This window comes from Oratosquilla oratoria, chromosome 32 (genome assembly GCF_046742065.1).
Source record: "Oratosquilla oratoria isolate Oo_2021 chromosome 32, ASM4674206v1, whole genome shotgun sequence".
In the NCBI taxonomy this organism is placed as follows: domain Eukaryota; kingdom Metazoa; phylum Arthropoda; class Malacostraca; order Stomatopoda; family Squillidae; genus Oratosquilla; species Oratosquilla oratoria.
The window spans coordinates 13,003,975-13,017,944 of NC_134808.1; the positions used below are offsets into that span (position 1 = coordinate 13,003,975).

General features: G+C 36.6%; 1 protein-coding gene across 2 annotated transcripts in view; it reads left to right on the forward strand.

Moving 5' to 3' along the window:
- Positions 1–13,970, forward strand: part of LOC143041779 (polyamine-transporting ATPase 13A3-like) — a 264,024-nt gene that overhangs the window by 213,624 nt on the left and 36,430 nt on the right. For both annotated transcript variants that reach the window (XM_076213829.1, XM_076213830.1), the window contains exons 23-24: positions 11,503–11,678; positions 12,412–12,642. In XM_076213829.1, the coding sequence (XP_076069944.1) occupies positions 11,503–11,678; positions 12,412–12,642 (407 nt within the window). The remainder of the gene's footprint in view (positions 1–11,502; positions 11,679–12,411; positions 12,643–13,970) is intronic.

The following is a 13,970-nucleotide window of genomic DNA, read 5'->3' on the forward strand; positions in this document are numbered from 1 at the left end:
AATTGTAGGAGAATCCTATAACATGCTAAGATCAATAAAAGTGACTTTCACCTATTTAGACGAAATAAAAAAATATATATATATTAGTGACCCTAATAAGGTCTAGACTGGAGTATGCTGCGACAATATGATCACCCAGTACCAAAAAGAACATAAAGGAAATTTAAAGAATCCAGAGAGCAACCACGAAAATGGCCCCAGCACTTTCAAACCTGTCATATGAAGAGAGACTGGCTAAATTGAAATTACCGACTTTGGAACAAAGAAGAGAAAGAGGCGACCTGCTGACCATCTATGAAATCATAAAGGCGCGGAAGTCCTTGATAGAGAGGACTTACTGTTATTATTATTTACTATTTACCTGTTTGTTTATTATCTAACTATACCTATGCATTTATTTATTTCATTTGTTATTTACATTATTATAGTTTTTATTTATTATTTTATTATTTATATGATTTTTTTTTCGCATCCGACCTAGATATGGATCAAAAGGTTTCCTGTCGGCATGCTCCACCTTTGTAATCCTTTGTAACACAAGAGGACATAAAAAAACGGTTAAAAATATTAGTGATACTAATAAGGCCTAGACAGGAGTATACTGCAACACTATGGTCACCCAGTACCAAAAATAATACAAAGGAAATTGAAAGAATCCAGAGAGCAACTACAGAAATGGCCCTAGCACTTTCAAACCTGCCATATGAGGAGAGACTGACTAAATTGAAATTACCGACTTTGGAACAAAGAAGAGAAAGAGGTGACCTACTGACCATCTATAGAATCATGAAAGGCGCGGAAGTCCTTGATAGAGAGGACTTACTGAATTGTGACAAGAGAAACACAAGAGGACATAAAAAAAAGTCAAAAAGGATAATTATACACGAATTTAAGAGCAAACTAGACTCTGCGAGATATAAAGACGGGACACCACGAGCATAGTTTCCTTTCCCGTAAGATACAACTAGGTAAATACACGTCGTTCGTCATAGTGGTAACGCGTATATATTGACGCTTCTGAGACTTTAAAAAAACGAAACGTCTTAACAGTGATACACTTATAGAATACCTAAGGTGTGATATATGGAAAGAGGCTTGATCGTGGATATCCGGAATGATGAATTTACAACGTAAATAGTGTGTAATTTGAAGTAAAATGGAAGAAAATAAAGAGGTGGATGAACGGATAAAAGCAATGGCCGTGAAAGCAGGAAAACGCATAAGAGAAGACGATTTGCAACAGGTCAGAAATTATTGGAAAAAAGTTAAGAAGATAAAATAATTTTTAGGGAAGCAGTTCATCAGCAAATGTAGGAGAAGGACAAAGATGCTGTCATTAAGATAGTTAAGGAAAAAGAAAACTTAGAGACACAGTAGACAAAAAAAAAAAAAAAAAAGGCGGGTTTAATAAAAGGTGCAGCGAAGCAAAAAATAGAAGAGATAAAGCTTGAAAAACATGGAGAAAATTACAAAAACCTAGAAAGTAGCAAATATTTATTAATCAAAGGAATGAATATGTAAATATACACAGGAAAGAAAAAAGAAACTATGAAAAATAAATAACAGAAAAATTATAGGATAAACCAAAACTATTCTAAAAATATATAAATGGTAAACTAAAAAAATAAACAGGAAATAATGAAACTACGACAAGGGAATACAGAATACACAGAAAATACAGAAATAGCGCAAGTCATGAGTAAACACTTCAAGTCGGTTTTCTTTAGAGAAAAAATGCAACATCGGGATAAAGGGAGAGAAGTGACCCCCCCTCCCCCATGAGGGAAATAATAGTAACACGGAAAGAAATAATGAATCAAATGATGAACATTGATGTCAGGAAATCACACGCCCTGGATTGAATAAGAAATTGACTGCTAAAAGAATGTAAAGAAGAACTAACAGATAAGATATATAACATAATAAGTTGCTCAATCAAAGAAGGGAAAATACCAGAAGCTTGTAAAAATGCTGATATTGTACCAATTTATAAAGGAATAAATAAAGAAGACCCGACAAATTACAGACCAGTTTCCCTCACAAGCACGGTAGCAAAAATTCGGTAAAAAGTTAGAAAAAGTAGATTGATAAAACATATGGAGGAAAACAAGATCCTAAATCTGAGACAATTCGGATTTAGACAGGGAAGATCTGAAAAAGACCTGGGAGTGATCATCACAAAAAATATGTTCCCTGACAAACCTATAAGCAAAATTGTCGGCGAATCCTATAACTTACTAAGATCAATAAAAGTGGCTGTTACTTACTTGGATGAAGAAATGGCAAAGAAAATATTAGTCACACTGATAACGCCAAATTGGAGTATACAGCGACACTATGGTCACCCAGTACTAAAAAGAATATAAAGAAAATTGAGATAATCCAGAGAGCAACTATGAATATGGCCCCAACACTATAAAAAAAGTCATATGAAGACAGATTGTCAAAACTAGAACTACCTACTCTGGAACAAAGAAGAAAAAGAGGTGACATGTTGACCATCTACAGAATTCTGAAAGGTATAGAAGTCCTTGATTGAGATGACTTAATAAATTGGGATAAGAGAAACACAAGAGGACATGGAAAGAGACCCAAAAAAAGACAGTTATAGGAGAGACATGAAAAAACAGCATAACACACAGAGTGGTGGATATATGGAACATACTAGGCGAAACAATAGTGTTTGCAAAAACAATACAAGAAATTAAGAGTAAATTAGATATGGTGAGATACAGGGACGGGACATCATGAGCATTGCTCCCCTTCCCGTAAGATACAGTAAGGTAAATATATTCAAACCCCTTCTCTCTTCCTTTCTTATGTTTCATGCTTCTCCCTCATATGATCTCATAACATCCATTACCAAATGTCTATCTGCCATTACACGTTTTAACCCTCCAAGGCATTTACTTCCTTCTCTCAATCTACATTCCACCTCCACCCCCACTCCTCTCTCTCTCGCCACATTCGCAACCAAGTATCTAAAACTATCCACTTCTTCCAGTCTCTCTCCCTCAATACACACTTTCAATTTGCTGCCATCCTCTCCTTTGTACATCTCATCACCTTACTTTTGCCCACATTTATCTTCAGCTTCCCTCTTTCGCACACCTTCCCAAACTCCACCACTTACTTCCTTAATCACTCCTCTGATCCTGCTATAAGTGCAGTGTCGTCAGCAAACAATAACTGGCTTATCTACCATTTTTCTTCATTTTCTTTAACCATCTCCAGTCCTCGGTCATTTACCTCTGACTCCACCCCATCCATTTATAAACTGAACTACCAAGAAGACATAACACATCCCTGGCAAAGTCCCACCTTTTCCTCAAACCACTCACTCTTTCCATTTCTAGTTCTATCACAGGTTCTACTACAAACATACATCCATACATTCATCCATCCATCTATCCATACATACATACATACATACATACATACATACATACATACATACATACATACATACATACATAGATACATACATACATACATACATACATGCATACATACATACACACACACATACATATATACATACATTCATACATACATACATACATACATACAAACATACAAACATACATGCATACATACATACATATACCAAAGGCTTTTTCCCCCTTACAAGGGAGGTAGCAAAAAAAAAAAAAAAAGGCATAAAATCCACTCCCACCCATTCCATCCCCACATACTCCACTCCCATCCAACCCCCTCCCTCCTTCTTATCTTGGCTCCTCCTGGATGACGGGTCTTTCCTGCATCTCGCGCAATGCCTTACGTCAGAAGCAGTGTCGCAAGATACAGCATATCCACAGCAAGTCCGCTTCATTACATCTGTAACCCCTTTTGTTCCCTTATACTGAAATGGGGAACATGGAGAAAAATTTCTTCGGCCTACATCAATTTATTTTTCATACATACTCCCTCACCCCCTTCCCCCACCCACTTCCTCTCATGCATCACAACATCATCCATACACAACCATTCTCCATTCATCTTTATCTTCTGTCCTCTCCTATCCTCCCTCAACAGACAATCCCCTCTCTCCCTTTTACCCCATCCATCCATCTAATTCTTAGTTGCCACCTCATGTTCACTCCTTCCATCTCTGCCTTTCACACATCTTTAACTATTCTTTCTTCACTCATTCTTTTCATGTGCCCAAACCATCCCAATACTCTTTCATCAACCCTGTCTCCCAACTCCCTTTCCACCCCTGTTCTCCTCCCCTCCTCGTTTCTCATTCTATCATCATTTTTAGGTATCTCATCTCAAACACATTCAAACTCCTCCTCTCCTCTCTTATGTTCCATGTTTCTGTCTCATACAGCGTAAATGTTCTAGCCTTTCTTGGTGGTTAAATCAAAATCTCTAGACCTTTCTAAAAAGTCTATTACGAAAAAGATTACACTGGCAGACCTTCTTTGTCTGCTTTCCTACCACCTCAAAGACTGACAGCTCTCGCCTCTGTCGGGTGGTGTACATCTGCAAAGTTCCTGCATCAGCAATAATGAATGGTGCACGGTATCTAATATTACCACATTTATTACAGTGATACAAGTCTTGGATACTATTTTATTTTACAATGGTTAGAATGTTTAGTTATTTCTGCTCATAAATGTATTATGGTTATTAATCTAGGTTACATAGTATATTGGATATGGGTAAAAGGTGTTCTTAGGAATCAGGGGTACTTCACGGTTTGGTCACGTGAAGGAAGAGGTTGGTGGTGTGTGTGTATGTATGTTCGTATGTGCGTTGCTGTGTAGTTTTCCATTGTGTTGTAATATGTGAGATTATGGTTACATAATACCTCCCTCCCGGCGAGAGGTGACTCCTGTCACCTGGAATAAGGAGCGGCGAGGGGGCTTTTTAAATTTTCATACATAGATATATACATATATATAGATATGGCGAGCATGACGTGATACCTGTTTTGAACATTAATAGATGTTGAGGGGGGGGGTTAAATTGTCATTGTTTGTTGGGTATCATGGCATACTCATTGTTCATCAAAGGGTGTTAGTTAATAGACTGGGTTAACCACTCCGTTCTTTCTCTTCCCTTTCTTTGTCTGTACACTCGGTTTCACCACTACACTTCTCTCTTTTCTGGGAGATCATTATGTGACAGTTCTGTGACTGGATTTTGTCTATTGCCACTGGTGAATAAAAGGGGTCATTTCAGTGAGTTGCACTCTTGGGTAATCAAGGAGTAAAGGGGTTCTTCCCTTTAGTTAAGATATTGGGAAGTAGTTTTCTGGGTTATGACTCGTTTCTAGGAGTCGGATAATTGGAGTGGTAATAAGGTCAAATGTATGAAAGGTTCTAACATCCTTTGATGGGTTATTGTCATAAAGTTCCATATGGATTATAATCTTATGGTTAAGATATATTACAGTATATGGGGTTCAGATCTTCTAGCCGGTGCGTTTTAATGCACAAACATATATCAATCTACAAATGAGTAGGAGCAGGACTAGAAGGGCGAAGGAACTGAGGGATATAGCGATTGATGGGAGTGTGGGGGTGGTGAACTGCAGCGTGTCCATTATATTTGATTGGGTGGTGTTTAGTAGGACTACATAGTCCTGTGGGTTTAAGGAAATGGAAAGAGATTTGGGGGGGGTTTAGGGGTATTGGAAGGGGTTCAATGGGGTCGAGGACGGAGGTGAGGTTATATCGAAGGATGTTGTGGTGGTGGTTGGGTTGAAATCTTGCGTTTTCAAAGAAGATTTCGCATGAGTCGGGAATTGAGACAAGTCCACAGATTTGTTTTTGCCAAGATGAGGGGTTTTCTTTACAAATTACAGAAACGAGTGTGGTTCGTGGGAAGAATAAGAAGTATTTTGTATTAATGTGTACGTGAAGGGGTTTGTTGGGGTTGATTTCTTTGTATGTGCAACTGTCTAGGGTGCTGGAGTTCAATGTTACAATTTGATTCATACAGGTTAATTCTGTGGTACGGTAGAAACTGAAAAGGTATGCAGGGCAAATGTGGAATTTAGAGACAGTTGATTTGCAAATGGCGAGGTCGGAAGAGGAGGTATATGAATACCATTGGCCGTCTTCAGATTTGATGACTGTTGTGGGTTCCACATCAAGAGTGACAGTTGAGTTATTATAGGTGTATGGGAATGGGATTATATTCCAACCTGTGAATCTTTTTTGTGGGTCGAGGGGGATGTGTGCGTAGATTGCATTTGTGTTTAGTGTTGTTTCAATGAGAGGGTAGTATAGGTCTAGTTGTTCGGAGGGGAAAATGCTTTTTAGGTGGAGGTTTCTTAAGGCGACGGAGAGTGCAGTTTTTAGTTTGCCTTTGGGGAGGAGGTTTGAGGTGGCCTTGTTGGCGGCTGCGTCGACGATGTCGAGTGTAAGTAAATGGTAGTAGTGTCTGACCATACCTATGTGGTCGCTTATGGTTTTTATTTGTTCAATGTAGTATATGAACATTTGAAGTTCATGAGTCCTCTTTTATGTCTGAAGGAGGCATGGTGGAGTTCTGAGTTATGAGTTGATGTCATGTCACCCCGTTCAATTGTGGAGAGTTGGAGGAGTAATGTGTTTAGCTTGGTGGAGATTAAGTCGAACATGTTGTCTCCTGATTTTGAGGAGTTAGACATGGGATCGGGGTGTTTGAAGGTAGTATGGAAGTGGTCTGATATGGTATTGGTTAGTTTACGTATTGACTCTAGATCTGAATGTATTCTCGCAATGTCAAATTCCATTTTAACTGTTATTGTGTCTCTGATTACCATTACCTGACCTGCAGGGGCTATAGGTACCATCACTCTTTCATACAATCTCCTCTTGGCATCCATGTCCAAATGTCTATTTCTCATTATATTTCTTAATTCCCCAAGGCATTTACTTGCTTCTCTCAATCTACATTCTACCTCCACCTCAACTCCTCCCTGTCCCGCCATGTTTGCACCCAAGTATCTAAAACTATTCACTTCCTCCAGTCTCTCTTCCTTAATATTCACTTCTAGTCTGCTGCCACTTTCTCCCCGACCCCTTACCTCTGCATTTATCTCTCGCACCACCCCATCCATGTATAAATTGAACAACCAAGACGACATAACACATCCCTGGCGAAGTCCCACATTTACCTCAAACCACTAACCCTCTTCATTTTTTATTCTAGCATAAGCTCTACTACTCTCGAAAAAACTCTTGACTGCTCTTAACAGGTTTCCTCCTATCCATATACCTTTAATACATTCCACAATGCCTTCCTGTCTACCCTGTCGTAAGCTTTTTCCAAATCCATAGAGGCCCAAAAAATCCTTACCTTTTCCTAAAGCTTTCTCACATATCCGTTTTATCACAAACATCTGTATCCAAGCAACCCCTACTTGTCCTAAACCCACACTGTTCCTCACCAATTACTCTCTATGAATGGGTTGGCAAGATGTATAGTATGCCTTCTTAAAACCGTGTCCAATCAAGAGCACCACAAATAAGGACGACAATTAGTCAAATATATATATAACACTATTTGATTGAAAAAATTATATTCATCAGAATTGTTCTCGTTGGTGATCACAAGATGGTGTTTGTGCTCACTGCCACCGTTCCCAATCCTCATAGATATGTATGTAAAATTTGACCGTATGGTAATTCTCGAATCAGCACTATTTTATTCCATTCTCCCCCTTTAAGGTCGTGTTTGGTATTGATTATATTTGCAGAATCTAATATAGGTTAATTAAAGAAGAAATCTAGTTTATAGTCAGTTGATTTACAGATCTATGATATACATCTAATAAATTGCAACCAAAATAAAATGCATCATATGTAATACTCTCTATCACAGTAGACTCAATAGATTTAAAGTGTTATAATCTAATCAAATACCTAAACTGGATTAATATTTATGAAACAATTATGAGCAAAAGAGGTAACGTGTATGGGATTAATTATTGGAGGCCCCAATGGCGTGATTGAAACAATTGAGTATTACGCTTGCTAACCGTCCGACCACTGTATTTAATGTTTACACCTACTTCCTATCCTAACCTAATCCTATAAGATTTACTTTATCTTTGGAAGAGATTTTTATCGTTGGAAGAGAGCGCTCTCATCCACAATCCCTTTCACAATTGTTTGATTATATTCCTATAGCTTATTACAAAAGATTTTGTTTGTTCGATCACGACGCTCAATAGAGTCCTGTTTAAATTTGTTTGCTTTTTGCACTCCCTCTAACCATAATTACATCCCTGTTAGGGAGGATTTTCGACTTAGAACTCATACTTAAAGTATCTAACCATTATTTGTATATCCAGATATGTTCACTAATATCAATATATATATATATATATATATATATATATATATATATATATATATATATATATATATATATATATATATATATATATATATATTACTGAAAATATTCACATACCTGGTAGGGAGGGATTTCTTCTTAGAACTGGCTAAGCCCAACACAAGATACCCCACAGTGTCCCAAGTGTTCAATCTTTTGATAAAAACATCGATTAACATTTCGTAATATAAGTCAAGGCTCCGTTCTCTTGTTTTTTATGCAACATTTATACATCAGAAATCCCTGAAAAAATTCTCTAATGGAATCTTGAACTGTATGGTGGAGATTATTCTCTTCCTAGATTTAAAGTTCCTAGTCTATGCTTATATATGAATACGTACTCATTATGTCACGGAGGAGTGGAGTGAGAGTGGTACCCACAATAACTAGAGTTTAGAATCTTCTAGAAAAATGCAAATAAACGAAAATAATATATCAACTAAATTTGTGGCCTTACATCACCCCTTCTCTCCCTTGTCTTCTCTTCACTCCTGACACCTTCACAACTACATTCCCAAACTCAAACTCGCCCCTCCCTTTCAACTTAATCTCACTCAATGCCAACACATACATCTTTCTTCTCACAAACATACTGCCTATCTCTTCCATTTTACTTAAATCTGTACCATATACACACACATTAAAAGACCCAAACCTTAGGGTTCTGGTTGGAAAACTTCTCGTAGGCCCTCTTATACCTTTGCTTTTTTTAGGAATGACCTCCTTGAGGCTACAGAGAGTAGGATGCGTAGTACTATCCCTGTCCTGATTTCGTCGCCTTTTACAGGGTTCGGCGAAAAAGATAAATAATAATAGTAACAATAATAATAACCATGATAATAATAATAATAATAATAATAATAATAATAATAATAATAATAATAATAATAATAATAATAATAATAATAATAATAATAATAATAATAATAATAATAATAATAATAATAATAATAATAATAATAATAATAATAATAATAATAATAATAATAATAATAATAATGATAATAATAATAATAATAATAATAATAATAATAATAATAATAATAATAATAATAATAATAATAATAATAATAATAATAATAATAATAATAATAATAATAATAATAATAATAGTAATAATAATAGTAATAATAATAATAGTAATAGTAATGATAATATTAATAATGATGATGATGATGTTTTTAATAATAATAATAATAATAATAATAATAATAATAATAATAATAATAATAATAATAATAATAATAATAATAATAATAATAATAATAATGATGATAATAATATTAATGATAATAATAACAATTATAATAATAATGATAATAATAATAATAACAATAATAATAATAATGATAATAATAATGATAATAATAATAATATTGATAATAATGATGATAATAATAATAGTAATAATAATAATAACAATAATAATAATAATAATAATAATAATAATAATAATAATAATAATAATAATAATAATAATAATAATAATAATAATAATAATAATAATAATAATAATAATAATAATAATAACAATAATAATAATAATAATAATAATAATAATAATGATAATGATAATGATAATGATAATGATAATGATAATGATAATAATAATAATATATACATATACTAAAGGTTTTCCCCCTTACAAGGGAGGTAGCCAAAAAAACAAAGGCATAAAAATCACTCCCACTTAGGTTGCTTAAACTAACACTTGCCAACTGTTGCTTATGTGAACCTTGGGGCCCAGGACATAAACTCACTTAGGGTACTGGATTAAGGAAATAAAACACCAATTCCCAAAGTGAGTTTAGGTCATGGACTTAAACATCCGCACAAGTGGCAGTTGGCGAGTATTGGATTAGGAGACCTAGGTGTGATAACAATAATCTATCTATATATTTATACCAAGGGCTTCTTCCCCCTTTTAAGGGAGGTAGCCAAGTCAAAGGGAGGCACCCATCCACTCGCATCCACCACCCTCGTTTCCCTTTTATCTTATCTCCACATACGTGGATAAAGGGTCATACCTGTCTCCTGCCCACTGCCTGGACGGGAAGCAATGCAGCAAGACACAGTACATCCAAAGTAGGGCTACTTCACATACATGGTGACCCCCCCTCCTCCTTCATCCCTTCATATGAAAAATAAAGCAGATGGGGAGAAATCCTTTAGGGCTCCATCAAAATGTCATCCATACACAAGAATCCTCAACTCTTCCCTATCCCCTGCCTTCTCCCTTCAGTGCTACATTCCCCACTTGCTCAAAGTCCCTTTCATCCCATCCATCAATCTCATCCTTGTTGTCCCCTTAAGTTCACTCCATCCACCTTTGCTTTCCACACCTCTTTTGGTATTCTTTCTTCACTCACTCATTCCATGTGTCCAAATACCCCTAATAATCTTTCATCAGCTCTATATGCCAGCTCTCTTTCCACCCCAACTCTCCTCCTCACTTCCACATTCTCTATCCAGCCTTGTAACTCCTACCATACTCCTCAGACACTTCATCTCAAGCACATTTTTATTTCTCCTGTCTGCCTCTCTTAAATTCCAAGTCTCTGCCCCATACAGTGTCTAACACGATCAACCCTTCAAATAAATTTCTCTTTGTATCCATTGACAGGTACCAACTTCTCATGACACTATTCATTCCCCAAAGACATTTACTGGCTTCTTTTAATCTACAGTTTACCTCCACCTCAACTCCTCTATTTTCTGCCACATATTTCCGCCTTCTCCAGCCTCTCTCCTTTAAGCCTTACAATCAACTGGCTGCCATCCTCTCCCCTTGTACACTTCATCATCTTACTTTTACCCACATTTACCTTCAGCTTTTTCCTATTGCATACCTTTACAAATTCCATAACTAACTGTCTTAATCATTCTTCTGACTCTGCCACAAATGCAATGTCGTACAAAAACAACAACTAGCTCACCTCCCACTTCTCTTCACTATCTCTAACCGTATCCAACCACCTGCCCATTACATTTGTAATTTTAAGCAGTTTTGAAGTAATTCCATTCAGACAATAAAGGTCAATAGGTATTTCAATTAAATAATCAATGTCAGCCATCATTTATGAATAATGATGATTGGACTTGTGTAGGTTTTATAACTATTGTAAGACCATTTAGCAACCACTCACTATTTGCCTACATCCCCAGAAGTGGAAAATGGACCAATACAGGACCACTATCAAACTGTGGAGGAAATATATGAAGACCTGCAGGCAGAAGAGGAAGAAGAGCCATTACTGCTCTTTCGAAAATTGACCAAGAAACACCAATTCAGAGCATCTGTCAAATACAGGGAAAAAGTTCCTGTTCAAACAGCAACACAAGTTAGTTTTGTTGTACTTTATTCAATACTACAGTCTTGATGATAGTAGCCTGACAACATATATATATATATATATATATATATATATATGTATATATTTTTTCAGTTTTGCAGCCTTTGTCTGTTCTGTAAGGTGTCTAGGCATTGATGCCTTTGTTGGAACAAGGGTATTTAAAAATGATATGCCCTTACTCAATGTATCTCGTGTATCTGGTGCACACTCGACAGCACCTCTCTGTCAGCCCTGTCCATTAGAAAAAACAACAACAATGCCTTCTCCAAGTCCATGAAAGACCTAAGGACATGCTTATCTTTTACCAAAATATTCTAGAATATCTGTTTTACTAGAAATACTTTATTTGTACACTCTACTTCTAAACCCACGCTGCTGTTTTCCAATTACTTTTTTGTTCCCCTCCTAATCCTCTCATTTAACACCTTCCTATATACCTTACCAACAACACTTAACAAACTAATCCCTCAAAAACTACCACAGTATATTTGTCCCCCTTCCCTTGTATCATAGAACTACAATGCACTCCTTCAGTCCATTGTAGCTACAGTGCTTTTGTTTTAGGTAGGAGGAGGGGAGGGAATTTTTATGTACAGCATCTGTGATTCTTATTATCATTTCTTAAGTAAGTAAAACTTAAGCCAATAACAGATATTGGTAATCATTCATATAACACACATATCTGGTACTTCTCATCAATCAAGTATGTATTGTGCTACAGGTGGAACCTGGTGATACTGGAGACCAAACTTGTATAACTCCACCACCAGACAGTGCAGGGTATCAAAATCCTTGGTCTCCAGGGTTGCAAGGTGATACTCATGGAACTTTACCTGGGAAGCATGATCAGACGGAAGAAAAAAGTAGGTTCCAGTTCAACCAAAGCATTCGAGGGCAGATTATGAAGGGAACAGGAGGAGGCTTCAGAACTTTTAAAGGAAGTGTGAAGAAGGTAAGATGATAGAAGTTGTTGTTTTGTGTTACCCTGACTGGAAACCTACTGCCCCACAATAGCAAACAAAGGTCCTTGGGCCCTCCAAGAGATCTGTGGGAAGAAATGATGAGTTACAATTATAAGGGATGCTGACAAGAGACCTTGTGTTCCATTATGAGGTCAGATAGAATTATACATACATGTAAGAGTGACCATTGGGAAGGAAAAATTAAACGAAGCAAAGCACTGTAATATATTAAATCTTTAGTGCAAAGCACTTTGCACTGAAGATGCAATATACAAAAGCACTTTGGTTCGCTTAGTTTTTCCTTCCTAGTGGTCACTCTTACATAATTGAACACAAAATGATCAGTGTTTCTTACCCTGTCTGGGGTATTGGCTACATATAATTGTGGAGTTAGAAGCTGCTAAGTAGCATGCAGTTGATACTTTAGGTTCTATATGGGGCGCTCCTATGGACCAGAGGTACACATCATCTTGTCTGTGGTAGAGGAAATCTCTATTCATAGAGAAATGATGATACTTCACTATACTGCGACTGTTCCTCCGTTATGCTGTCCCCACACTCTTGTTACTGTCCTGAACCATTTCTCTGAACACTCATTTTCTCATTTCGCTAAACCCTGTGGTGGGGGGAAAAATACTGCCACTAAGTCTTTCCACTTGAGTTGTATGAGGCGACAAGAACGGCATGGGGATAGACCTAGGCATCCTTTTTCCTGTAGCCCCAAAGGGGATATTCCTAAAAGAAGTAAAGGCACAAGAGGGTTTTTTAATTTACGTGGATGTGGTACACGTAATAGTAAAATGGAAGAGGTAGGCAATGTGTTTGTGAGAAGAAAGATGGATGTGTTGACATTGAGTGAAACTCAGTTGAAAGGGAGAGGCGAGTTTGAGTTTTGGAGTGTATTTGAGAGGATCTCAGGAATGAAGAGAGGACGAGGGAGAGAAGGAGTGGCTATACTAGTAAGTGAAGAGATAGGTAAACGTGTAGTGGAGTGGAAGAAGGTTTCTTCAAGGTTAATGTGGATGAAAGTGAATTTGGGAAAGAAGATGTGGGTTTTTGTAATTGCATATGGGTCTGATAGTGAGAAGAGTGTAGAGGAAAGGTAGGATTTTTTTTATAAATTTAAATGAGTAAATAGAGAGATTAGGGAGAAATGTCAATGTAGTGGTATTAGGAGACCTTAATCCTAGGGTAGGAAATAAACCAATAGACGGAGTGGTTGGTAATACTGCCACCAATTCTTTCCACTTGAATTTTATGAGATGACAAGAATGGGATGGGGATAGAACTAGGCACCCTTCTCCCTGTAGCCCCAAAG